A 27,968-nucleotide genomic window follows, 5' to 3' on the forward strand; every position below is an offset into this window, starting at 1 on the left:
GACTGTAATGCTGAACCTTTTCTCAATTATTCCTAAGATCCTGTATCTAGGCACCTCTTTTTTAAGTAAGATGGCGCTTTAACTGGAGACTTTGTAAACTGTTCACTGCACTCATGAGAGTACGTGTCAATAAAGAGGTGGTACGGTGGCTCAGCGGTTAGCACTGCTGCCTCACAGCACCAGTGTCCCAGGTTCGATTCCAGCCTCTGGCAACTGTCTGCATGGTTTCCTCCAGGTGCTCCAGTTTCCTCCCACAGTCCAAAGATGTGTAGGCCAGGTGAATTGGCCCATAGTGTTAGGTGCATCATTCAGATGGGTTTGGGTGGGTTGTTGTTCGGATGGTCGGTGTGGACTGGTTGTGCCGAAGGGCCTGTTTCCAAACAGTAAGGAATCTAATAAACCTAATTCTAATAGAGCAATGTTGTAAACAACTCAGGAGAACCAGTTTGCAGAATTATCCTTTAAAGTCAGAAATTATATTTGAAAAATGTGTAACCTGTAATTTCCAACTGCTATATTACACTTCTGATCCCAAATTTAGCAGAAAGTAACATCATGACAAATTAGTGGCTGGGTCACTAAAGATCCTACTCAGTCCAATCCACACAGGTATCTCAGGTGAACTATTAACAGACATGTAGGACCAAGGTACCCATCCGCTTTTCTGGGGGATGGGTACATAATAAGAAAACACCATAGGAAAAGATCAATAATATATTTTGCAAATATAGTTCAGTGAGTTACTCAGCCATTATGATTAAACAAACCCAAGTATAGTGCAAGGTGGAAAATTAAGTCCACAAATCTCTTAACATTGTATCAAGCCCGGAAAGATCAAAAATGTAAACGTCTGATTTGGACACATTGGGTAGTAAAGTTACACCTGATAAATAAGATTAATTAAACATGTTCAGGATAAAAATGAAACGAAGGACGCCATTAATCCAAAAAAAATTGAGGTCGCCATATGTGGTGACATTGTACACTTTTCACTTCTGTACCTGAGTGCGTGATAATTAAATCTAAATTAAATCAAATCAATGTTAATCAATTACAGCTTTACAGTTATTACTGACTGAAGTGAAAGGCAACGTACCTTATTGGATCGCAGTGACACCCGTCCTCCACAACGAGCACAGAATTTTGTTTGGCAGTATGAACAGATGTGACCACAGCCATCAGCAAACTTGGTTTTGTGACAGATTCCACAGGTGGGTGCATCACTCTTCTGTTCCTGTTGTTGCTGTGCTTCATCACCCATCTTCTTTACCTGGTCCTTATACATTTCGAACTGCTGGTGCAATTTCCTGCAGATATCAAAAAGGGCAAAAAGTCATTTCATGGAAGGGAAATTAAATTCTGTTCCTCTACAATTATTTTCTCATCGTTCCAATGGCTTGCTGGAAATTAGCAGTATTCTGAAGTTCCAATTTTGTAGTTGTACCTGCTTGTCTGTCCCCGGTTAGAAAAACTGACAAGATCCCTCTAGGGTTGTGGTCAAGACACAATTTAATAACCACCAAGTGTCAGACGCACTTGAAAATCATGCATGTGTCACAGTCAGAGTCAGTGCAATATTTTGTCAATTTAGTTGAATAGAGCAATACTGATGTGTATGGCACGAATTAAAACCTAGCCTGCCTTCAACAGATATCAGAGTGTAATATGCCATTCCATGTTTGCGTACATGCAGTACTTTAATGATAGGTTTGGTTCTTAAAAGAAGTTAGAAACGTTATTTTCCTGAATTAAAACCTTATCCGCCAAGTTACAGCAGTGTTAAATATCTTCATTGGATACATATGCCTTGTCCAGTGATCTCAACACGTCATTTTAAAACAATCAACTTATGTATGAGAAGACTGGGGGAAGAAATTGATTCTTTGTGCAACATTTATTTGCCAGTAAACTGGTCAGGCTGTGTCTGTATCTCCATGGAATCAAACAGTGGCACCCGGGCAAAATAGAGCAAGTCTTTTTATTTTAAAAGGTTTATTTTTTTAAAGTTCTGAGGAACAGTCACCAGACCTGAAAGATGAAATCTGATTTCCCTTCATAGACACTGCTGAACCTTCCCAGCAATTTCTGTTTTTGTTCACTCAAGAGCCACTGGTGAGGTAACAAGCACTCAGAAATTCACCCTTTAAATGAGGAAGCTGGCTGCACTACAGGCACTAACAATTCACTCAAATTATTGAAATGAAACTTGAGTCTCAAATTTGGGTGACCCCAATGCAAGAATTCCTAAACTGTGGCTTGCAACCTCTTGCCGGGTTGCCAAACAAACAAACTGGGGTCGTGAGTTCGAAGATAACTATGGCACAATGGAGCAGCCACAGGATAAGCAAGGTATTAGTTTTATACTGTGGGAATAGCCCAATCTAAAACAACTGGTGACACCAACAGAGCCTGCAAAGCAATAGGTGACTAATTTGTTTGTTGCAAGTGTATCTCTGCTTGGCCCTTCCTCTGGTGTATCTCGCCTCTGTTTGGACTCCCTTCACCTCACTAATATCTTCCACTTCCATAATTTTCAATCTTTGGATGCACTGACTGAACTGGCATCAAAAGGCTCACTGCAGAAAAAAGAACTCCAGTAAGCTCTGGCCTAAGCCTTCCCAATGGAGTACATGCTATTTATGCATTGCTGGTTTTGCACCTGAGAAGGTCATAATCAATTTCTCCACCATATATCTACTTTCCATTCCTATTTTGTAAATTTGGGGAAATGTAATCGGTCTTAACTCCCATGAAAGGAAGCCATGCCCACTTTCTTTCAAGCATGCTAGAAAATTAATATCAGGTAAACTCTACTGTATACATAAAAAGTTGAAGAAAAAATATTTTCTTAAATCTCTCTTTATATACACATTTTGTGCAATTGCTGTGTAAGCCATCAGCAATTTTTGAGGGGTCTTGTGATGCAGTGGCAGAGTCCCTACCTTGAGACCAGGAAGCCTTGTTTCAAGTACTACCCGCTCCACAGTGTGCCATGAATAAGTTAATTACAGAATATTTACATTTCCTAAATAAGTTAAAAAATTATCTTCAGCTGCACACAAAGAACATATTTCTTGTTCCTTTGAAATTAATCATCATATCTCACAAATTGAAGACTGTACCACACAATATATTTGACATTATGAGTCTTCATCAACCTTCCAATAAAATAAAAACAACTAAGTGGTCACATATACCCGAGCAAAATCTAGTCTAAAAGCTGAGCTCTTTTTATTATTTGGATATTTTAGGTGAATTCTAACTAATTCCAGCAAACAACATTCATGAGACCAATGAGCAAAATTATGTAGTGGCATCAGGAATTTTGACAGCTAGCTGAAAGAGGTCAAGAGACATCATATTTCTTCTTTTTGGGAACACCCACTAAATCACAAACCAATCCAAAAACGTGAGACAATGCCAAGAACCAAGAACAGGCGCAGAAAATTTCAGCTACTGAGGTCTGCCAAAGAGAGATTAGCCATTCTTGTGCTTTGCATTGCCTTGGGTAGTTGGTGTTTGTTGTCAAGGAAACTTGGAGCCCAAGTTCACAGGTAAGTATGGGAGGGGAATAGTTTGCAAGAAGAGAGGTGCAGAAAGTTGGTTCTCAGCAGGTCTCTCTTTCCCAATATCCAGCCTCTTGATCAGACACCTATCGTCTTTGATGGAGGGGATGCTCCCCACCATGAGGTGACAAGTGACTCGCAGTTTGGCCAGATATGCATGCCACGTTAGACAGGTCAGCTTGCAAATGAGTTAATCCCAGCAGCATCAGCATGAAGGCATTAAATGATCCTCAACTTTCAGTGGGGCAGGAAGATAAACTATGAGCAATCCCACTCAAAACTTAATTTTGGTGGAGGTGAGAAGATAAGGCTTCAGATAAGACATCAATCTATGTCATTAAATGCAAAAAAGTGATAAATTGGATGGGCAGCATTCACATACTATTTTTCCTGGGTTTCTTCCTCATGAGAGAGAGTTAATTTCTTGCCATATTAAATACTGACTTGACATACATTGCCACTTTGGTCTTGCATACATTATAATTAAATACATGCACACTAAAGCCAATTGCAATACAACTATATATTGCTGGGGTCACCGTTGAAGGATAGGGGGTAGGAGATTTAGGGCTGAGAACAGCAGAAACTTCTTCATTCGGAAAATGATGAGCCTGAGGATTTCTCTGCCACAGAAAGCAGTAGAGGTCAAAACACTGAAAGATTTCAAGGAGGAGTTAGGTGTAGTTCCTTGGATAACAGAAATCATGTGGAAAAGTCAGTTTTGCAGGATCGAAATTCATTCTAAACCAAGGAGGAAATTTAGATCCTAATGTTTACACACTTAGAACTCTCTGCTGCTGTAAGCTTTATTCTAACAAGTCTCCAGTACTCACAAGAATATGTCCTCTAACCAACTGCTGTTCAATAGTCTTTTTCCCAGACTGACCTCCACTTGAAGAAGAAACACAGGACACAACTATGGATTCAAATCATCATAAGCACTGGCACAAAAGCAATTTGTGACATTACTGGGGCTCACAAACACCTTCTATTGCAAGGGACCAGAACCTCTTTCAATTTACACAGGCAATGTAAGCAAGTTGAGATTTGACTAACTCTGTCAATGCTATCCATCAATCTCATCACCCTGGGAAATCCAGGAACACTGAACTAAACTATTTTACCTAATGTGCTATTGTTGATGATCCGAGGCAAGTGAAATATTCGTTTTCATATGCATTAATAAAGAATTTACAATGTTTTCTGCTGCAGTTATGGACAGCCAATAAATTCATGCAACTGATGATTTGAAAAAAAATGGAAAAATTGACAGCCATAATTATCTTGACAGTTTTATTCCTAAGCCTACCACTGATCAAAGTCACACATGAAAAAAGTCTCTCATTGAAACCTACAGCATATGAAGGGACCATTCAGTCCATCATGTTTGTGCTGGCTCTTTGAAAGAGGTATCCAATAAATCTCCCTGCTTTATAATGCTGCAATTTGTAGTCATTCAAGTTTTTATCAATTTCTTTTCTGTAAGGTGTGATTAAGTTTGTTTCGACCAAACTTTGAAGAGTTCATTCCAGATTGTAACAAATCATTCTCTTAGACAAAAATACTTGCAACACCCATTTTATCACACTTCATCTGTCTCCTTCAGTTACTAAACCTTCTACCAGAAGCAGTTTCCTTTCCTATTATCCATTAATTTTCTCTGCTCTCAAAACAATCTTCTCTAGCTCCTCTACATAACTGAATTCTCTCACCATACTACTAACCTGATAAATTACTTCTGGAATTCCCCTAGCCCTTATATATTTCCTAAAGTATAGGCACAGGTTTGGACATTAGTCCAGTTGAGGCACAATTAGTGATTTATATAAATTTTGCATTTTTTTAAACTATTGTTTAAGTTGCCTCTATTTATAAAGCCATAGATCCCTTGTGTATTTTGTTGTTATGCAGACATAATTTGTAATTTATGATTACAAATTTGTGTAATTACAAATAGTGTAATTTGCTGGTTACATTAATTTATGTACAGATATTATCAAGTGGGCATATTGTTATAAAACAGTAATAGTGAAGCTGATTTGGTTTGGCTTGCTATCATTGGTTTCCCAACACAGTGATCTTAAAACATTCAGCGACACTCAAAACTACTCAGTTGTTCCTAACAAGACATTCCAAATAACAGATGTTGATCACCAAATTTATAACTTGAACAAAAATTAACTTATTAAATATGTAACTTTACCAGAACAGAGAAACTACAGGTAATGGAAATAGCAACTTAAAAACCTTTGAATGAGGAGGCTAGTGGGATAGCAAGTGAGGACCAATTGGACTCTATCATTGTTGGATTGCTTTTATTTTCATCCTTGAAGGATTGGGTTTTATTTTTGAAGCAGTGAATGGTAGGGTTGACTTGTATATATTAAATCCCCTTGTTAATATTTTCTGCAGGTTTGACAGAGTTTCAGCAACAAAATCAATTGATTAATTGTTTACTTGAGGAGCTGTGCTTATTTATTTCTTATACTGAACAACAGAGTCAAGTATATTGAATTAGTGATATCACCACCCTTTTCAAATCAAACCCAGCTGTAACAAATTCAGCAGTGGGATAGAGAGAGAAGTCAATTTCGCACCAACTAACTTGGTCATAACAATTTTAACAGCCACAAAGCAATAACAATTGTATAGTAACATGAGTTTCAACATTGTCAGTTGTAATTATTGAAATGTTCTGTTTGTGTCACACAGGACAGCTAAGTTTCATACCTCAGTTACTCAATTAAATCTTGAATTACCATATTATTGGTTTGTTTTTGGTGATTGCACAAGTTTTAAGGGTCATATTCTCATTATAGTTCAAATGCTTGATGTTAAGCAAAAGGTGAAAAAAATTCAGTCATTAAAATAGTGTTGAGTTCTGCAATTTCTGGTAATGAAATGGGTTCACAGTCAGCTCTAGACACCAGATCGATTAGATTCATCAAGGTTAGAGCTAGAGCAATGGTTGATATTAAAGTCCAAAAATTACACTCTCCAGTATCATGTTTCCTCATCAAGAGTGCATAAACTATCCTCTTTGATCCACATATCCAAACAATAAAGCTTTTCACAACTAGCAATTCTGCCAAAATAATTCTATATGAGCTTTATTTGGTCTTATCCTTCAACCTTCTCACAAAAATTCTTAACCAACACAAATGTTTAATAGCTACAGAGAACTATCTCCATGTGACAACAATTTCACATAATTAATCAAATATTTGAATGTTATAAGCAAAGAGGGGGCTCTACCAGTGCTATCCTGATGGCTGGGAAGTTCTCAGAGATACTCCAACTCTGTTCCTATAATTTCATTCCACAGTGCTTCCAGTAATTTTATGGAAACTGAGGACCAGATGCAAATAAATTCTGGCGTCTGTTTCCCAGGTGGCAGACAATGGTCACAGCAATCTGCTGCTTCAGCTCCCTCAAAGTTGAGAGTCTTACTTTTGTGATTGTCTTCTGAATAGAGTAACAGCAAGCAAAGTAGTTAACCTCAAAAACCAAAAATACAGCTGCTTCTGTTCCATCCTCTGCCACCTCCGTATGAATAGTACTAAATACCAATGAGTACACAGTGTAATAACTGAACAGAAATAAGGGAAAATTAGCAATCTGATGGAGTAAAACAAAAACAGTATGTTACATATGAAAGATGGTAAAGTAAACAGTGTTAGGAAATGAGGTGAATATGACTAATAAACAAACAAGCAGCATTTAAGAACTCAGGCAGTCAACACATTGCTTTAACAAAACACTTCAAGAAGATTTTGATGAGAAATCATGAGGACCCCAAGTCCAAAATTGCAATATGTAATTCAGCCCCATAAAGGTTTTATACTCAGATATTGAAGCAAGATTCTTCCCCAATAACATACTGATTGAGATCATGAGGTGTGGGATGAGGGATGACTGACAGCAATTTGCAACTTAAAGTAAGAAGGAGCAATTCTATTCCTCTTAACTCCTATTCAGCTAATTATCTTTAAGAAACCTGCCTTTTTAGTATTGGCTTGGACTAATCCCATCAAGAACTGCCTTTTAGGTAACATGTTGAGTTGGCTTTAAGGAGCCCAGCCAGCAGCAAGCCAAAACTGCAAAAAAGAGCACAAACATGCACTGGACCATTGTTTGTAGATTCAAGTTGTTACAAGACAGACTGTCAAACCCAAATCAACCTCTCTACCTCTGCATTCACATAACAGCAAAATGAAACCCTTCAAAGACCCTCAAAATTCACCCCAATGGTTCAAAATAAGACTTTTTTTTAATAATTTGAAGATGCCAGTGTGGACTGGGGTGTACAAAGTTAAAACTCACACAGCATCAGGTTATAGTCCAACAGGTTTAATTGGAAACATACTAGCTTTCGGACCGCTGGTTGTGGAGTATAAGATCGTAAGACACAGAATTTAGAGCAAAAGCTTGCAGTGTGATGTAACTGAAATTATATATTGAAAAAGACCTGATTTGTCTGTTAAGTCTCTTATCTTTTAGAATGAACATGTTGATTTCACTTCTTTCATATTAAAATCACAGAACTTTTTTAAAGATACATTCTCAAGTAAACGTTAACAATTGGCCCAGATAATGCATCGAAGGTGTGAGGTGACCTGTGTGAGACTGTCTGTGCCACATTGTTCAGATTGATTCTGACCTAAGAAATGGATTTACAGAATCTTACATGAATTCATGCAGCTTTTGAGCAAAAATGTAATTCTGCTAGTACAAATTCATCCCACAAACTCATGTATGTATGTGCACGTGTGTATGTGGGGGGGGTTATGAGTGCCTGAGAGAGGGTGCATGTGTGAGAGTGAGTGTAGGAGTGTGTGTGTGTGAGCGTATGAGAGAGAGCTTGTGTATGAGAGAGGTGTCTGTGTGAGTATATGGTCCTGTAGGAGTGAGTGTAGCAGTGTGTGTGTGTGTGTGTGTGTGTGCGCACGCTTCTGCCCATGTGTGTGCGTCTGTGCTTGTGTCTGTGTGTATCGTGCAATGGGGTCACCTATATAGTGTGACATGAACCCACGGTCCTGGTTGAGGCCATCTTCTCGGGTACCAAACTTTGCTCAGCCACTTTGCGTTGTTGCCTGTCCAGAAGTCCACCTTGGAGGATGGTCACCCGAAGGTCCAAGGTCAAATGTCCCAGGCCACTGAAGTATCCTCCAACTGGGAGGGAACATTCTTGTCTGTTGAGTGTTGTGCGGTGTCTATTCATCCATTGCCGTAGCCTCTGCTTGGTCTTGCCAATGTACCATGCCTCAGGGCATCCTTACCTGCAGTGTATGAGATAGACAATGTTGGCTGAGTCACATGCGCACCTGCCACGTACACGGTGGGAGGTGTCCCCACGTGTAATGGAGTATCCATGCCGACACTCTGACACGTCTTGCAGCATCTACCATGACAAGGTTGGATGGCGTTGTCCTGAAAGCCAGGCAGTTTGCTACAAACAATGATTTGTTTGAGGTTTAGTGATCATTTAAAGGCAAGAAGTGGAGGTGTGGGGAAGGTCTTGGCGAGGTGCTCATCCTCATTGACAATGTGTTGCAGACTGCAAAGAACATGGCGTAGTTTTTCAGCTCCTGGGAAGTACTGGACAACAAAGGGTACCCTGTCGATTGCAGCTCGTGTCTGTCTCCTGAGGAGGTCATTACAGTGTCTTGCTGTGTAGATAGACGCACACACACAGACAGACAGATAGATACACTACAACAGATCCTCTCTCTCAGACAGAAGCTCTCTCTCATACGCTCACACACACTCCCACACACTCGCACCCTCTCACAAACTTACATCCCTTTACACTTACACACACATACACACACACACACACACACACTCTCACAGACACATAATCTCCCCCACCGACAACCATGTGCGCGCACACACAAGTTTGTGGGGTGAACTTGTACTTGCAGAATTACATTTTATTTTGCTCAAAAACTGCATGAATCCATGTAAGAGTCTGTAAACCTGTTTTTTTAGATTAGAACTAGTCTGAACATTGTGGCACAGACAGTCTCACACAGGGCACCTCACACCTCCAATGCATTATCTGGGCTGACATGAGACCAATTGTTAAAGTGCACTTGAGAATGTAACTTTTAAAAAGTTTTGTGATTTACATATAAAAGAACTGTTCATTCTAAAAAAATGAGAGACTTAACAAACAATCCAGGTTTTTTCACTATATAATTTCAGTAAGATCACACTGTAAACTTTTGCTGTAAGTTCTGTGTCTTACGCTCTTATACTTCACAAACACCTGAAAGAACAGCGCGCCGAAAGCTAGTGCTGCCAAATAAACCTGTTGGACGATAACCTGGTGTTGGGTCGTTTTTAACTTTAAACACCTCAGTTCAACACTGGCATTTCCAAATCAAGACAAGAAAGTAAGTTGTCAAGAGGAGGGAGAGTCTGCAAAGGGATAGAAGCAAGTGAAGAGACTGAGCAATAATTTGAAGTTTTGGTGCAAGACAGAAAAATGTGTATCTGTCACTTTAACAAGAAAATTAGTGGAGCAAAATACTATTTAGGTTGCGGGGTGGTAAAGATCAATAAACACAGAGCTATATAGGGTGTTCTGGTACATGAATCACAAGTAGTTGTAGTAAAAGCACACAATCTGTAAGCAGTCAATATTTTCAATGATCCATGTGACATTTTATAAATTCCTACTTTGAAAATAGAACCAGTCTGACCCAAGACTGGAATACTTACAGCCTCTGACCTCACACCTTTTAATGCATTGACTGAGCGGACATGTCATTTTTTAAAATATAAAATCTTAAGTTATCTCGGGAATGTGACTTGAAAGACGTCCTGGGATTTACATATTGATGAATCAAAACCTGCAGCTCATTCTAAAAGATGAAAGACTTAACAGCAATGTAGGCTTCTTCAATATATTGCATCAGTGTATAACACTATGATCTTTTGCAATAAGATCCCTGCCCTATGATGCTGCTCCACTAGCTACCTGATGAAGGAGCGGTGCTCCGAAAGCTTGCGCTTCCAAATAAACCTGTTGGACTATAACCTAGTGTTGTGTGATTTTTAACTTTGTCTGAAGAAAGGTTGAGCAGATTGCACCTATACCCATTAGAGTTTAGTAGAATGTGAGGTGATCTTGATGAAACATACAAGATCCTGAGGTGGATTCATCATATGGATACTGGAAGGATGTTTCGAATGAGTTGCAGTTACTATTGAAAAATAGGAAATGCATCAGCCAATTTACACACAATACATTCTTGGAAAAATCAATCTTGGAAAGTAACCAGATAATATTTTAAATGTGTTTGAGCAAACATAAATATTGACAATGAGAATGGGGTTATTCCTCCAATCTTCTACAAGGTAATGTTTTGGGATTTTAAAAAGGCCTTGCTTGAACATTGCACCTGAAAGATAGCACCTTTGATAGTGATGTACTCCATCAGCACTGCACAGAGATGATAGCCGAGATTTTTGTGCTCAGTTCTCTGACTTAGTCTTCAATCCGCTTAGAAATGAGACGTTACTGAACGAGCATAGCTAGAAAAAATTATTGCCTGCTGGACCCATTTTATTATCCAAAGACAAAATGCTTAATGACTGCACCCGAACTCCAATTGCAGACAAAAAATTACACTATAAAGATGCAGGGGCAGAAAGAGACCATTTAGCCCATCGAGAGCGTTTCACCAATTGTTGAGGTCGTGACTGATTTGATCATCCTCAATTATAAGTATTTTGGTGATGAGTGTAGTAAGACAATTCAGCCAGCTTTCTGGCTGCTCAAAACACATCACAGCATAAAAACACAAATTCAAAGTTCCAATGGATTAGAATAGTCACAAATCAGAAGCACCACAGATATCATTTCAAGTTTCACAACATCCTTCTGATAGGAAGGAGACCAGAATTGCACGCAACATTCCTAGCCCATGTCCTGTACAGCCGCGGCAGGACCTCTCAACTCCTATACTCCATACTCTGACCAATAAAGGAAAGCATATCAAATGCCGCCTTCACTATCCAAGCTGGCCAATTTTGACGGTATTAGGCAAGAACTTTCAAAAGTTGATTGGGGGCAGATGTTCACAGGGAAAGGAATGACTCGAAAATGGGAAGCCTTCAGAAATGAGATAAGAGAATCCAGGGGAAGTATATTCCTGTTGGGGTGAAAGGAAAGGCTGGGAGGTGTAGGGAATGCTGGATAATTAAAGAAATTGAGGGTTTAGTTAAGAAAAAGAAGGAAGCATATGTCAGGTATAGACAGGATAATCGAGTGAATCCTTAGAAGAGTATAAAGGAAGTAGGAGTATACTTGATAGGGAAATCAGGAGGGCAAAAAGGGGACATGTAATAGCTTTAGCATATAGAATTAAGGAGAATCCAAAGGGTTTTTACAAATACATTAAGGACAAAAGGGTAACTAGGGAGAGAATAGGGCCCCTCAAAGATCAGCAAGGGGGCCTTTGTGTGGAGCTGCAGAAAATGGAGGAGATACTAAATGAGTATTTTGCATCAGTATTTACTGTGGAAAAGGATATGGAAGACATAGAACGTAGGGAAATAGATGGTGACACCTTGGACAATGACCATATTACAGATGAGGAATTGCTGGATGTCGTGAAATGTATAAAAGGTGGATAAATCCCCAGGACCTGATCAGGTGTACCCGAGAACTCTGTGGGAAGCTAGAGAAGTGATTGCTGGGCCTTTTGCTGAGACATTTGTATCATCAATAGTCACAGGTGAGGTGCTGGAAGACTGTGGCTAATGTGGTGCCACTGTTTAAGAAGGGTGGTAAGGACAAGCTAGGGACCTATAAACGAGTTAGCCTGACGTTGGTAATGGGCAAGTTGTTGGAGGGAATCCTGAGGGACAGGATGTACATGTATTTGGAAAGGCAAGGACTGGTTAGGGATAGTCAACATGGCTTTGTGCGTGGGAAATCATGTCTCACAAACTTGATTGAAGAAGTAACAAAGAGGATTAATAAGGGCAGAGCGGTAGATGTAATCCATATGGACTTTAGTAAGGCGTTCGACAAGGTTCCCAATGGAAAATTGGTTAGCAATGTTAGATCTCATGGAATACAGGGAAAAGTAGCCATTTGGATACAGAACTGGCTCAAAGGTAGCAGACAGAGGGTGGTGGTGGAGGGTTGTTTTTCAGACCGGAGGAGTGTGACCAGTGGAGTGGCACAAGGATCAGTGCTGGGTCCTCTACTGTTTGTCATTTACATAAATGATTTGGATGCGAGCATAAGAGGTATGATTAGTAACTTTGCAGATGACACCAAAATTGGAGGCGTAATGGTCAGCGAAGCAGGTCACCTCAGATTACAACAGGATCTTGATCAGATGGACCAATGGGCTGAGAAGTGGCAGATGGAGTTTAATTCGGATAAATGCGAGGTGCTACATTTTGGGAAGGCAAATCTTAGCAGGGCTTGTACACTTGATGGAGGAGTCCTGGGAAGTGTTGCTGGGTGGGGGGACCTTGGAGTGCGGGTTCATAGCACCTTGAAAGTGGAGTTGCAGGTAGATAGGATAGTGAAGGCGGCAGTTGGTATGCTTTCCTTTATTGGTTAGAGTATTAAGTACAGGTGTTGGGAGGTCATGTTGCAACTGTACAGGATATTGGTTAGGCCACTGTTGGAATATTGCGTGCAATTCTGGTCTCCTTCCTATCGGAAAGATGTTGGGAAACTTGAAAGGGTTCAGAAAAGATTTACAAGGATGTTGTCAGGGTTGGAAGATTTGAGCTGTAAGGAGAGGATGAACAGGCAGAGGCTCTTTTCCCTGGAGCGTCGGAGGCTGAGGGGTGACCTTATAGAGGTTTACAAAATTATACGGGGCGTAGATGGAATAAATAGACAAAGTGTTTTCCCTGGGGTGGGGGAGTCCAGAACTAGAGGGCATAGGTTTAGGGTGAGGAGGGGAAATATATAAAAGAGACCTAAGAAGCAACCTTTTCATGCATAGGGTGGTACGTGTATGGCATGAGCTGCCAGAGGAAGTGATGGAGGCTGGTACAATTGCAACATTTAAGAGGCATTTGGATGGGTATATGAATAGGAAGGGTTTGGAGCGATATGGGCTGGGTGCTGGCAGGTGGGACTAGATTGGGTTGGGATATCTGGTCGGCATGCACAGGTTGGACCGAAGGGTCTGTTTCCATGCTGTACATCTCTATGACTTTTTGACTATGTGTGACTGTGAGCTATCTATCCAACATTAACTGGCATAGACATAGTGTGAAAAGGTTTAGAGGGAGCAGACTTCTTAAAATGCATCTAGTACAGCTTTTAAGCCAGTACATAGAAGGACCTACAAAACAATGGCAATCCCTGCATTAGGATTAGGAAATATTAGGAAATGAAGCCAGGTAAATGGTTGAAATATCAGCAGCAAAGCGTTTGAAGGCAGCGACCACAACTCCATTAGATTCAAAACTGTCATAGAAAGGACAAGAGAGGCCTGAAATCAAGGTTCTTAGCTGGGAGAAGGCAAATTTTAATAAGATCAGATTTCACTAGAGTGTATTGAGAGCAGATGCTTTCACAAGTCGGTCTCAGAACTGTTGGATGTATTCAAGAAGGAAACATGGAAAAAACTGGGTAACATGTCCCAACAAAGACAGAGGGTGGGGCCATCAAACCCCATGAACCCTGGATATCGTGGCTCATATAGCATTGAATGCAGAAAAAAAAAGGGAGGCTTATGGCAGATTCTGAGGGCTCAAAACAGCAGAAGCCCTAGAAGAGTATACACTGTGCAGGATGGAACTTAGAAGAGAGATAAGGAGAGCTAAAAGAGGACATGAAGGATAATGGCAGGTAAAATAAAAACAAACTCATTATCCTTAATGTATATGCAAAACAACTAATGAGGGAAAGAGTAGGGCCCATTAAGAACCTTAGCAATAATTCGTGCACAGAGCCAAAAGGTGGGTCTCTAAATGAATACTTTGAGTTGGGGTTCACTAATGAGAGAGAAAGATGATACGCTTATACAAAATAGAGGGGAGGTCTGTGATGCAATGAAATATATTAGCATAGACAGAGAGGAGATTCTGAGTGGACGGTTGAATTGTATCCCAGGTTGTTGAGTGAGGCAAGGGAAAAAATTGCAGAGGCAATTTGCAAAATATTTCAATTCCTCTCTGGCCACAGCATTGGTGCCAAAGGACTGGAGGACAGCCAATGTGGCACCTTTATTCAAGAAGGGAGCAAGGGATAAACTAGGAAACTATTGGCCAGTCAGTCTAATCTCAGTGATGATGAAACTATTGGAAACAATTATGAGGGTCAGAATTAATCTGCAATTGGAGAGGATGTGATTAGTCAAGAATAGTCAGCATGGCTTTGTTAAGGGGCGTCATATCTGACCAACTTGATTAAATGTTTTGAAAAGATGACTAGGTGTGTAGATGAAGTCAACGCTTTTGATGTCCAAGCCAACTTGGACTTTTATCAAAAACCTTGCTGAAGTCCCACATGGGAGACTGATAGCAGAGGTAAGAGCACAAGGGATCCACAAAAATTTGACATATTAGATCCACATTTAAGTGACAGGAAGTGAGGAAATGGTTAAGGGATGTTTGTCCAACTGGAAATTCAATTGGGTTCCACATTTGTTAATGTTGGGACTCTTGCTGCTTACATTTAGTCAACAATTTAGACTTAATGTACGAGGTTTGATCAGTAAGTTTGCAGATTATACAAAAATCTTTGGTAAATGGTGAGGATGATACCCTTTGACTGCAAAGCATATAGATGGGTTGGTCAGATGGGTTAATCCGTGTCCAATGGAATTCAATCCAAATAAATGTGAAGTGATACACATGGCAGGGCAAAAAATGGCAAGGGAACGCTTGATGAATGGTAGCAACCTGAGAAGCATTGATGATAAAAGGAATCTTTGTGTGCATTTACAGCTGTCCTTTAAGATTTCAGGAAAGGTAGATAAAGTGGTTAAGGCAGCATATGGTATATTTGCTTTTATTAGCCAAGGCATAGAGTTTAAGAAGAATATGCTCGAACCGTATAAAATATTGGTTAGGTGATAGTGAGAGAGTATTGTGAGCAGTCTGGAATCAACATTATAGGTGGGATGTGACAACACTAGGGAGGGTGCAGAAGTGATTTACCAGGATGTTGCTTGGTTGAACAGTTTCAGCTTGCAAGAGACATTGAACACACAGAGTTTGTTTTTCATTGAGCAAAGATCGGGCGACTGACTGTGTGGAGTTTGCACGTTCTCCCCGTGTCTGCGTGGGTTTCCACCGGGTGCTCCGGTTTCCTCCCACAGTCCAAAGATGTGCAGGTCAGGTGAATTGGCCATGCTAAATTGCCCGTAGTGTTAGGTAAGGGGTAGATGTAGGTGGGTTGCGCTTCGGCGGGGCGGTGTGGACTTGTTGGGCCGAAGGGCCTGTTTCCACACTGTACGTAATCTAATCTAATCTAATCTAATATTGAGGGGGACATGACTGAGATGTACAAATTAAGAGGGGCATAGATAGGGCAGACAGGCAGGAGCTTTCATCATCTTGATGGAGGGATCATTTATCAGGGTCATGGATTTAAGGTAAGGAGCAGAAGGTTTAGAGCCGGTGTGAGAAAAAAACCTATTCACCCAGAAGGTATGGAAATCTGGAATTCACAGTCTTTAAGAAGAAGAGGCAGAAAACTTCACGTTTATGATGTATTTAGACATGCACTTGTGATATCAATACATTCAAGGCTATGCAGAATGGGATTAGAATTGTTAGGTGGTTGACAGGCACAGATGTGGTGGACAGAAGGGCCATTTTCTGTGCTGTGGTCTTGATGATGCTATGATAGTGATTCATGCTTAACGATTTCACACAAGTGAGCATAATTTTCCCACAATTTTCCAGCTGGGTGGGACTGCTTTTAACTGAATCCATTCCTACCCATTCAGAATATGGAGTCAGTGAGTTCAGTTGGCTGGATGGCTGCTTAGTCATGCAGTGTGATGCCAACAGCACAGATTATATTGCTGCACTGGCTCAAGTTACGATGAAGATTTGACTGTCTTGACATGATCCCTTATCTGAGATGTGATGACCATCAGGTTAAATTCACCCCCATTCATCTGTCTCTAATGAGAGAACAGCCCCATTTTCCTGAGACTATGGTGATAATATTGAAAACACTAGGCTACAGTGATTCAAGAGGGCAGCTCAACACCACCTTCTCAAGGACAATTAGGGATAGGCAAATAATGCTGGCCCACATCCCGTGAGTAAATAAAAAAAAGTCATGGAAGGTGTGGTGACCATGAGAGCCACACACACCTCACCACATTAAACATCTGAGAATTGCCCTTTTCGAAGGAGTTTTAAAAATGTCGTTCTTGGGGACAGTCTCGAACTACACGAAAAATACTTCATTTTTTGAGAGATTGGGATGGTAAATTTGAGTTCCTGGCCACGACATCAGATTTCTAGAAAATCTGAAAGTATATCACATTGCTTGGGAAACTGAAGCTGACTGAACTCAATGTGGAAAGTGCACAGTCCTCATCAAGAATATAGTTCTAAACAGAAGGACAAAGCATGACAGGTTCAGGAGAGGGTGTGTCTGGAACAATTCATGAATAGTTAAATTCTTTTAAACAAATTACAAGCATACACTTTCTAGTTTGAGTTTTATTTTAACCACAGAACATAGAATATTACAGCACAGTACAGGCCTTTCCACCCTCAATGTTGCGCCAATTTGTGGAACCAATGTGAAGCTCATCTATCCTACACTATTCCATCTTAATCCACATGTTTATCCAATGACCACATCACACTCTCAACTCTATATCTATCACCTCTCAATTTAAAGCTACGTCCCCTCGTGCTAGCCATCACCATCCGAGGAAAAGGTCTCTCACTGTCCACCTTACCTAACCCTTTGATTATTTTATATGGCTCAATTAAGTCTCCTCTCAACCTTCTTCTCTCTAACCAAAACAGCCTCAAGTCCTTTCCTCATAAGACATTCCCTTCATACCAAGCAACATCCTAGTAAATCTCCTCTGAACCCTTTCGAAAGCCTCTGCATCCTTCCTATAATGCAGTGGACTGAACTGTACGCAATATTCCAAGTGCGGCCGCACCAGAGTTTTGTACAGCTGCAACATGACCTTATGGCTCGATCACTCTGCCAATAAAATCTAACACACTGTATGCCTTCTTAACAATCCTATCAACCTGGGTGGCAATTTTCAGGGATCTTTGTACATGGACACAGATCTCTCTGCTCATCTACACTACCAAGAATCTTACCATTAGCCCAGCACTCTTTATTCTTGTTGCTCCTTCCAAAGTGAATCACTTCATACTTTTCTACATTAACCTCCATTTGCCAACTCTCAGCCCAGCTTTGCAGCTTATCTATGTCCTTCTGTAACCCACAACATCCTTTAGCATGATGCAAAACTCTGCTGACCTAAGTGTTATTTGCAAATTTACTAACCCATCCTTCTATGTCCTCATCCAGGTCATTTATAAACATGAGAAACAGCAGTGGACCCAAAACAGATCCTTGCGGTATACCAGTAGTAAATGAACTCCAGGATGAACATTTCCATTCAACCACCACCCTCTGTCTTCTTTCAGCTGGTTTATTTCTGATCCAAACCACTAAATCACCCTCAATCCTATGCCTCCGTAATTTGTGCAACAGCCTACCATGGAAAATCTTATCAAACACCTTACTGAAATCTATGTACACCACATCAACCGCTTTACCCTCATCCACTTGTTTGCTCACTATCTCAAAGAACTCAAGAAGGTCTGTGAGGCACGACCGACATTTCAGAAAACGGTGTGACTAGCCCTAATCAACTTATTCCTTTCTAAAGGATTATAAATCCTATCTCTTCTAACCGTTTCCAACATTTTACCCACAACCAAAGTAAGGCTCACTAGTCTATAATTACCAGGGTTGTCTCTTCTCCCCTCTTGAACAAGGGAACAACATTTGCTATCCTCCAGTGTTCTGGCACTATTCCTGGAGACAATGACGACATAAAGATCAAAACCACAGGTTCTGCAATCTCCTCCCTGGCTTCCCAGAGAATCCTAAGATAAATCCCACACAGCCCAGGGGACTTATCTATTTTCACATTTTCCAGAATTGTTAACACCTCCTCCTGGTGAACCTCAATCCCATTTATTCCAGTAGCCTGTATCTCAATATTCTCCTCAACAACAGTCTTTTTCCAGTGTGAACGCTGACGAAAAATATTCATTTAGCGCTTTCCCTATCTCCTCGGAGTACACATCTCCTCAAAACACACAACATAAAACTCTGCCATTTCATAGAATTATGTACTTGAACCCCTACTCTCTCTGTTCTACAACACTACCCCAGGCCTTACTTTTAATTGTGCAAGACCTACCCTTGTTTGTTTTACCAAAATGCAATACCTTGCATTTATCCAAACTAAACTCCATTTGCCATTCCTCAGCCCAATTGATCAAGATTCCTTTGTAATGTTAAATAACTTTCTTCACTGTCCACTATACCACCAATTTCAGTGTCATCTACAAACGGACTAACCATGCCTTCTATATTCGCAAATAAGTTATTAATATAAATGACAAACAAAAGTGGGCCCAATACCAATCTCTTTGGAACACTGCTGGTAAGAGGCCTCCAGTCTGAAAAACAACCCTCTACCACCACTCTCTGCTGTCTCCTACATCAAACCAACTCTGTCTAATTGGCAAGCTTTCCCTGATCTAACTTTACTTATTAGTCTATTATGCAGAACATTGTCAAAGGCTTTACTAAAACCCAAGTAAACATTTACTCTTCTGCCCTGCTCAATCTTCTCCTTCAGTTCTTCAAAAATCTCAATCAAGTTTGAGAGACACAATTTCCTATACACAAAAACCATGCTGACTATCCCTAATCATTCCTTGCCTCTCCAAATATGTATAAATCCTGCCTTTCAGAATCACCAACAACAACTTATTCAACACCGATGTCAGACTCACAGGTCTTTAGTTTTATAGGATGCTGCCTGGGATAGCAAGGTTTAGCTATATATAAAAAAAAGAGGCTGGATAAGCTCAGGGTATTTTTTTTAAAGAGTAGAGAAGGCTGAGGGGGTTCTGATTGAGTTATATAAGATTAAAAGGAGAATGAATTGGGTGGATAGGAAGCAGCTGTTCCCCCCCTTGGTTAAAGGGTCGATAACGAAGAGGCATAATCTTAAGGTGAAAGGCAGGAAGTTGAAAAAGGATTGAGGAAAATTGTTTTCACCCAGAGGGTGGTGGGAATGTGATAGGTACAACCTGACAGGAAATTGGTGCAGGAAACCTCACAACCTTTAACAAGTACATGGATGAGCACTTGACATATCATAACATTCAAGGTTATGGATCAAGTGCTGAAAAGTGGGAAAGGACCTCTTCTTTGCTGTTTGACTCTATGCTGCTTCAGTTTTTTCAAGGAACCTACACCATCAAGACTGCCTTGAGATAAATTAAGAAGCGTGTCTAACTGCTGATGACTATCTTTGTGGAATTCAGATGGAGTGAAGATTGAGGCATGAAGTAAAACTCTTGAACTCCATCTGTGGAAGACAATTTTAAAGAACTTTCTGGCTGCAATATGGTGTTGTGTACAAAATGGGGAACTGCAGTAGCGGCAGGGGATCAAGCCCTGTTGTTTTCACTATTTAAAATGTAATTTAATAGTTTATACTGAATAAAACATGCCCACTAATTTATCTTAATTTATGTTAATTTTGGTGTGATTCTCTGATTCTTTGTAAAAGGTTGTAAAATTTAGAATACCGTCTAGGAATTCCTTCTGTTGGGGTCTCTTGATCAAGGACAATACAAAATGTTCAAGATGGAATTCATCTATTCAAAACTTGTATTTTTGACACCACTGCATCTCTAATTACCAATGTCACCCACATTTAACTTTCTCAACATCATGTGATGCACAGTTTACCTCATCAACATTGTTATTACTCTGGATGAAGCTGCTCCCATTCTCTGCTCATTGGCCTCCCACATTGCACTCTTCATAAACTTGAACTTATCCAAATGTTTATGCTCCATATCTCAACATGAAAGAAATCTTGCTCACTGCCCATTACTCCTGTGCTTGCTAACATGTACTCTCAATTTGACAACACCTCAATTTCTCAAAATCACAGTGTTTGTTAAATCAATGTGCAGTCTTAATCTTCTTGTGCTCTGTAACATCATCTACCAACTCAGAGCCAAGAAGATCGGTGAGACAGATAGCAAAACACCGTGTTGGAGTTTATTATTTTTATAGAGCTGCACAGCATTGAAATAGACCAGTCAGTTCAATTCACCCATGCTGACCTAAATTAACATAGTCCCATTTGCCAGCATTCGATCCACATCCCTCTAAACTTTTCCTATTCATGTACCCATCCAGATACCTTTTAAATGTTGTAATTGTACCAGCCTGCACCACTTCCTCTGGCAGGTCATTCCACACACATTCCATCTTCTGCCTGTAAACGTTGCTCTTTGGTCCCTTTAAAGTATTTCCTCTGTCATCTTAAGCCTATACCCTCTATAATTCGGAACTTCCCCACTCCGGGGAAAAGACCTTGGCTATTCACCCTATTGATGCCCCTCGTGATTTTATAAACCTCTATTAAGTTACCCCTCAGCCTCTGACATCCAGGGAAATTATCCAAGCCTCATCAGCCTCTCCCTGTAGCTCAACCTTCCAACCCTGGCAACATCCTTCTAAATCTTTTCCAAACTCTTTCAAGTTTCACAACATCTTTATTACAGCAGCAAGACCAAAACTGAATGTAGTATTCCAAAAGTGGCCAGCCACTGTTCTGTCCAGCCCAACAGGGTTTCCCAACTCCTAAACTCAATAGTCTGACCAATAAAAAGAAGCATACCAAAGGCTGCCTTCACCATCCTGCCTATCTGCAACTCCACTTTCAAGGAACTATGAACCTGCACTCCAAGGTCTCTTTGTTCAACAACAGTCCCCAAGATCACCCCATTAAATGCAAGGGTCCTGCCCTGATTTGCCTTCTCAAAATGCAGCACCTCACATTTATCTAAATTAAACTCATCTGCCATTCTCGGCCAATTGGCCCATCTGATCAAGTTCCCCTGATCTGCAGTAGCCTTCTTCGCTGTCCACTACATCACCAATGTTGGCGTTACCTGCAAATTTACCAACCATACCTCCTATGTTTACATCCAAATCATTTATTAAAAAAAATGAAAAACAGTGGATCAAGCACCAATCCTTGTGGCGCACTGCTTGTCTCAAGCCTCTAGTCTGAAAAGCAACCCTCTACCATCACCCTCTGTATATTACATTCAATGTGTAGGTATCAGTGACAGACTGGGATCGACAACGTCAGAAGTCATACAACACCAGGTTATTTGAAATCACAAGTTTTTGGAATGCTGGTCCTTTGTCAGTTGAAGTGAAGGAAAGTGCACAGGCACAGAATTTATATGCAGAGAGGTGATGGTTGCCAAAATCTTGCCATTTCACCTGATTTAACAACAGCACTCTGAAAGCCTTTTTCTAATCCACCTGTTCAGAGGTATTAGTTCACACCTCTGCTGCAGGTGGGACTTGAACTCAGGCCTCTTGCCAGGTGAGGATAACTACTACTCCACCACAAGAGGCCCCCTAATCAAATTTTTCTAATCAAATTGTTTAGGGATACTATTATCATCCTCTTGAGCAGGTAGGACCCGAACCTAGGCATTCTGGCTTGGACACTGATTGTGCCACAAGAGCCGTTTTTGCTCAGTCTTACAACTTCTTCTTTAAACCCTGTTTCACCATATAGCTCCTCAGTCAACTATTTGTTCAATTAACTCTCATCATCTGCTTAACAACTTGACAACCTCCAGTTCTACAATCCTCTCCACATTTGCAAATCTGATCTCTTGAGCATCCCCAATTAAGTTTGCACTTCTGCCAGCCGACAGCCAAAATAATTAATGTTTTGCAATGTTCATCTTTTGTATCTCATTTCAGCTTTGTTTTTCATCTTTAAGCAAACCTGAAGTCTTACTTTCTAAACTTTGATATAAACCTAAGAGTGACTGCACTTTGATTATCTCAAAATCAATTCAATTATTTGACTATTATTTGACTAGTAGCAATGCTTTCCAGGAATGGACTTTGGCTTTGTTCATAAGGACATCAAAACCCTGCTGCTGTTTTGACTGGATACTATTTTCCACTTGGATGTTTTCATCTAAGTTTTTTTTGTGTCCTTATGTATCAATCCCAATGATCCTTCAACCACATTCCAGGATAACAAATGGCCTTACAAAGGGTAGTCAATGAAATTGAACTTGATTGATGGACAGTGTATCTTGGCAAGAAATGAATGTGGGCCAACAAGTTTTTGCTGAGTATGAAGATTTTGCCAAGTCTGAGACAGAAAACATGCATGCTACATTTGTTTTGTTTTGTTTCGAAAAACTCATATGGAAGACTTGAAAGACTGAAATGGAGCCAGGAATTTGGCTTTAAGGACCTTCTGTTTTCAGAATTTGCCATGGCAGCCACTGAATGGTCAACAGTACAGCACTGAAGACAACACAGGACATCAAAAAACTGATTGATCATGCAAAGTTATTCAGAAACTTGGTGCATATGTTTTGAAGGGCATTTTATCATTTTAGATGGTGGGCAACATAGCAAATAGAAGCAGGAGTTGGCCAGTCAGACATTCAAGTCTACTTCACCATTCAATATGATCATGACTGATCATCCAACTCAGAATCCCATTCCTGCTGTCTTCCTACACCCTAAGAACTATAATTTGATAAAGATGGACTTCCTCTTCTATTTTGGTCATGGACAGACCAATTTGGGGTTAATGTTTGTTTTATAATTAAAGTTGCATTTCTTCCAACACATATATTATAAAAGTACTTTATTTCCTTTCAATAAAGTTATTGTTCCTTCCTTTCCTTCACTTTTTATGTTACATATTTTCAATTATATCTATTTTATATCTATTAAAATATATCTATTTTATAATTGTTATATTAATCATTCATGACTATTTGGAGTGTTGGGCAGAAAATGATATCTCCAAACTAAATCATTAAGAATGAGTGGTTAAGGGTTAATTGGACATGACAATGGGCAATTGAAGCAAAGTAGAAAAATATATGAAAATAGGCCTGGTGTAATCACCAGCTTGTTTCAACTAAGGGGTAACTGCATAACCTGGATTGCCTGTGGGAACCAATCTTTTATGTCATTCGCATGGAGCCACCTGGCAATGTTTTCTATTGTGGAGAAGAAAAGCTGAATGTCTAGAAAAGTACTGAAAGTACTATGATAATACTATGATACAGCACATAGCCAGGATACTATAATTTGAGAAACAGTGTCTCATCGTTGGACTTTGTCCATTGGACCAGGTTTGAGAGACTGGAACCAAGGATTTTCACTATCAGGGTAGGGTTTGCAAAACTGGTGCTTGCAAGGCTGGTGCTGTGGAATCTGAGACAGAGCTCCAAGTGCTGCTGTTGCGAAAGTCCCCAATGGGCAGCAGACAATATGAAACTGACTTGTTCAATATATATCTCAGTAGTTCAATGTAACCATCTAGCTTTAACGTGTAAACTAACAATCAATTCAAATGTATTCAGTACTTAAACCCAATAAATTAGCTAAATATTGAAGTTTACATGCCTTCTTACACTAATTTTGATCATACCTTCAAGAACCCATTAGATTTTTCAGCCAAACAAGAAACTATTCTATATTAGTTATTATCATTACTTTCAGTCAGAATATTGCTTTGACATATTCCTGGATCTTGTTACTCATCCATGTATGGTTCTGAACCGTAATGGGACTCTGCCATGTCTCAGCTGTCCTTGGCAGCGATGCATTTAAATTGCCTTCATACTAAGCTCCAGTATTTCCATTCCACGCCTTCACCTTAACTTCTTTTAGACGTTCCACAAAACCTCTGAAAAAATGTTGCATGTGTCCTAATATCACTACGTGGCTGTCTTAAATTTTACTTAATAGCCTCCTGCGAAGTGTCTTAGGATCTTTTAATACGTACAAAATATAACACAAATTAAACTCTCAAAAGTAGTATGCTGTTTTTATATAAACAGGCTTTCAGTGTTCCCTTACCATCTGTAAAGCACAAGTCCAACATTGGAGCAGTCTGTTTGAATTATAGCTTCCCAATAGAACTACAACAGAAAGTATTTTTTGTCCCAATTTCTTGGTGACCCAGTACAAAGATGATGTTTTACGTAGAGGTAACCACATTAAATGGTGTAATTTTTACACCTCCAGAACAACAAGTTTTAAATATCTTGACCCATATCTGTAACAATCCAAATGAATCTTACATGTGTAATTTTCATCATTATTTTGCCAAACGTTTCTCTGTGACAGATTTCTTAACCATCTGAGGTTCAATTCACTTACCAGTTGCAAGTACAAACTGAAAAATGTAGTGTGGCATATAATTGTCGATTTCTTGATCCAGCAGTGAAGATCTGGCTCATCTGCTCCTGTGTGTGTTCTGCCATTTCCACTGTTTCCCAATTACTTGACTCGCACTAAAATCAGTCAACACATTGTGCTCTTGTACTTTGAAGTTTCTGTTACTGCACTCTAATTCTCCCGTTAAGTCATACACAGCAAAGAGAGAAAATCATTCAACATGCTGGAAAAGATTCCTTCTCCTGTAACTAATCATGATCTAATCATAGCTGGCATAAAAAAACAACACATCAGCATTCTGCTTTGATATTCATTGCACATAAAATGACTTTGCTATATCATGTGTCAAAATTCTCACCAACCATCCTTCAAACCTGCCAGTGGTGTTCCACATTCCATGCACATTTAATTGTAGTATGTATATGGGTATAATGACTGTAAAGGCAGCAAAAGCAGAGACTGAGGAAAAGGTACTGCAGATATCAGAAAAAAAGTTGCAAGATGCACACAACATAATAGAGTAGTGAGAAAAAGACAGTTAAGCAAATTCTTATGATTTAAGCCTGCTTCCCTATCTGTTCTGAATATCTGGACTAATTTTCTGGGGACATGGGTTCAAGTCCCACCAAGGCAGGTGACGACGTGCGAATTTAATTTTTTTGAGAATCTGAAATTAAAACTTGGTCCAATGTCATACACATGTAATTATTTCCAATTGTTTTAAAAAATCCATCTGATTCACCAATGTCTTCCGCTGGTGAAGATTTACGAAAAGACATCACTTTGAAAATACCATTGGTAATGAGGTAGTGTGCAGGGAAGATAAATATACTTTGTTATTGAGATCAGAAATGGTTTTGGATGTAGATACTTGAACTCACTCTAAAATAGGTTATATTAATAGATTTATTTCATAAAGAAATTACTTTTCATGATTTATCTGAAATCAGAATCTTTCTCGCTACAGCCTCATTATCAAACATTCTCAGTATTATGCATTCTTAAACCTGTGATTAATGGGTGATATTACAAAACTCGTCATGACATTTAGTTTTCTCGAGATCATTAATTCCTTGTAAAAAGCTTTTACTAAACAAATTACTCTGAAGACAGTCAATGAAATGTAAATGTCATTCTTTCGATTCTTTGACTTCTCAAATTAACGGTTTAAAGCCATCCTAATATCACTTTCAGACTTGGTAACAGCCAGTATTTTCACCACATCCATCTGTAAAAGATTTATCCACAAAATGTCAGTTTTGAATTACTAAACAAAAAGACCACAATACCAAGGGAGTAACTCAAACCCTTTCTAGGTGGCAAAAGAAATACCCAGTAGAGCATAATAAATAAATCAAGTCCTTCACTGGGATTCAACTGTGAACTCGATCAGAGATCTGAGTGTAGAAGTTGCCAAGGATTTTCTTATAAGACAAGTAATATAGGACAGAATGGTCAGGTGAGGTCAACAAACAAGTTTTTACTTGCAAAAATTCTTAATGATGCAGGAAGAGAATGTTGCTCTGAGTCCCACATCAAAATTATAGAATTCCTCTTCTAACCTCTTCCATATGGTCACCAGCACAATCTTCCAGTAGGAATTGTAAACCCTTGGACCTTATGCTGATGTCAAAATGGCATATACATCTAATTCATTGCTCAAGTTCAAGTTGAATCTCGTGTTTCAGTCTCTACCATTAAATCTTTTTGTCAAGTTGCCTCAACTGTTGACTAAACCTGATTAGTGCATAAATCCTTTGTTATTACAACAAAGGCATTGTCCAATGCACTCTGCTAAAAGTTTAGATGGTAAAACGTAACCAGAATGAATGAAGTACTTTTGCTCATCATTGTCAATTACAATTTTTGGGTTATGTGACTAATAGTATTATATAGCCTCAGAGGCATGCTTAATTGGAGGTTCCTGATAGAAAATGAAATTACTTAGGGACATTATGGATTGACATAAAATGCGATGCTCTACCCTTAATGTGCAAACTTACTAGAGACAAAAGCTGAGAACGCATTTGCTTTTACAATTTAAGTCTGTCTCTGACTTTGAGTTGCACCTGGTTCCTGTCTATCACGGGAATGCCCAGAGCTCAAGATTTCCATGGAAGCAAGACTACTTTTTTTGTTTTAATTTGTTCACGGATGTGATATCACTGGCATTAATTGCCCATTCTAAATAGCCCTTAAACTGCTAAAGAATTTCCGACAGCAGTTCAGAGTCAAACACATTACTTTGGATCTGGAGTCACATGTAGGCCATACCAGGTAAGGATGGCGGATTTCCTACCTTGAAGGACTTTAGTGAACCAGATGGCCTTTCTAAACAACTAAAAATGATTGTATGAATGATAATAGACCAATTTTTAATTTCAGATTCTTAAAAAAAATTAAATTCACATACCATCAACTGCCCTGATGGGATTTTAACCCATGCCCCCAGAAAAGTAGCCCAGGATTCCTAGTCTAATAACATCACCATTATAGCACTAACTTCCTTGTTCAATGCGACAATTTGTTTCAGTCAGCCAAGATCAGTAAAATGTCTGAAAGTAGCCCCCACGTGGTCAACAAATGAAAGATAAATATGTTAAGCACTGTTTTGTCCTATATCCTATTGTTAAAAAACAAAAGGAAATTTTACAACACCTTGGCTACAGCAGCTGCCGTTGTCTTTATCTTTGATGTACCACCTGTTACACTCCACACTCCTGCCATGCAACAGGAAACAAGCCATGAGATTTACATTCATATTTTCCAATATAGTTAAAAGAAACTAAATGTCTGGCAGTAAAAATATTTGAGATTTTTTGTATAGTTTGAGAGACTGTCAAATTGCTCTTTTGAATTACTGTCTTGGACGTCATTGTCAGCAGTCACTATTTAATATACAATTT

General features: G+C 39.5%; 1 protein-coding gene across 6 annotated transcripts in view; it reads right to left on the bottom strand.

Annotated features, from left to right (window-relative positions):
- The window catches only part of rims2a (regulating synaptic membrane exocytosis 2a), a 1,169,411-nt gene that overhangs the window by 863,798 nt on the left and 277,645 nt on the right, over nucleotides 1-27,968 (bottom strand). For all 6 annotated transcript variants that reach the window (XM_072570612.1, XM_072570611.1, XM_072570619.1 and 3 more), the window contains one exon: nucleotides 1,097-1,307. In XM_072570612.1, the coding sequence (XP_072426713.1) occupies nucleotides 1,097-1,307 (211 nt within the window). The remainder of the gene's footprint in view (nucleotides 1-1,096; nucleotides 1,308-27,968) is intronic.

This window comes from Chiloscyllium punctatum, chromosome 5 (assembly GCF_047496795.1).
Source record: "Chiloscyllium punctatum isolate Juve2018m chromosome 5, sChiPun1.3, whole genome shotgun sequence".
NCBI classification, from domain to species: Eukaryota; Metazoa; Chordata; class Chondrichthyes; order Orectolobiformes; family Hemiscylliidae; genus Chiloscyllium; species Chiloscyllium punctatum.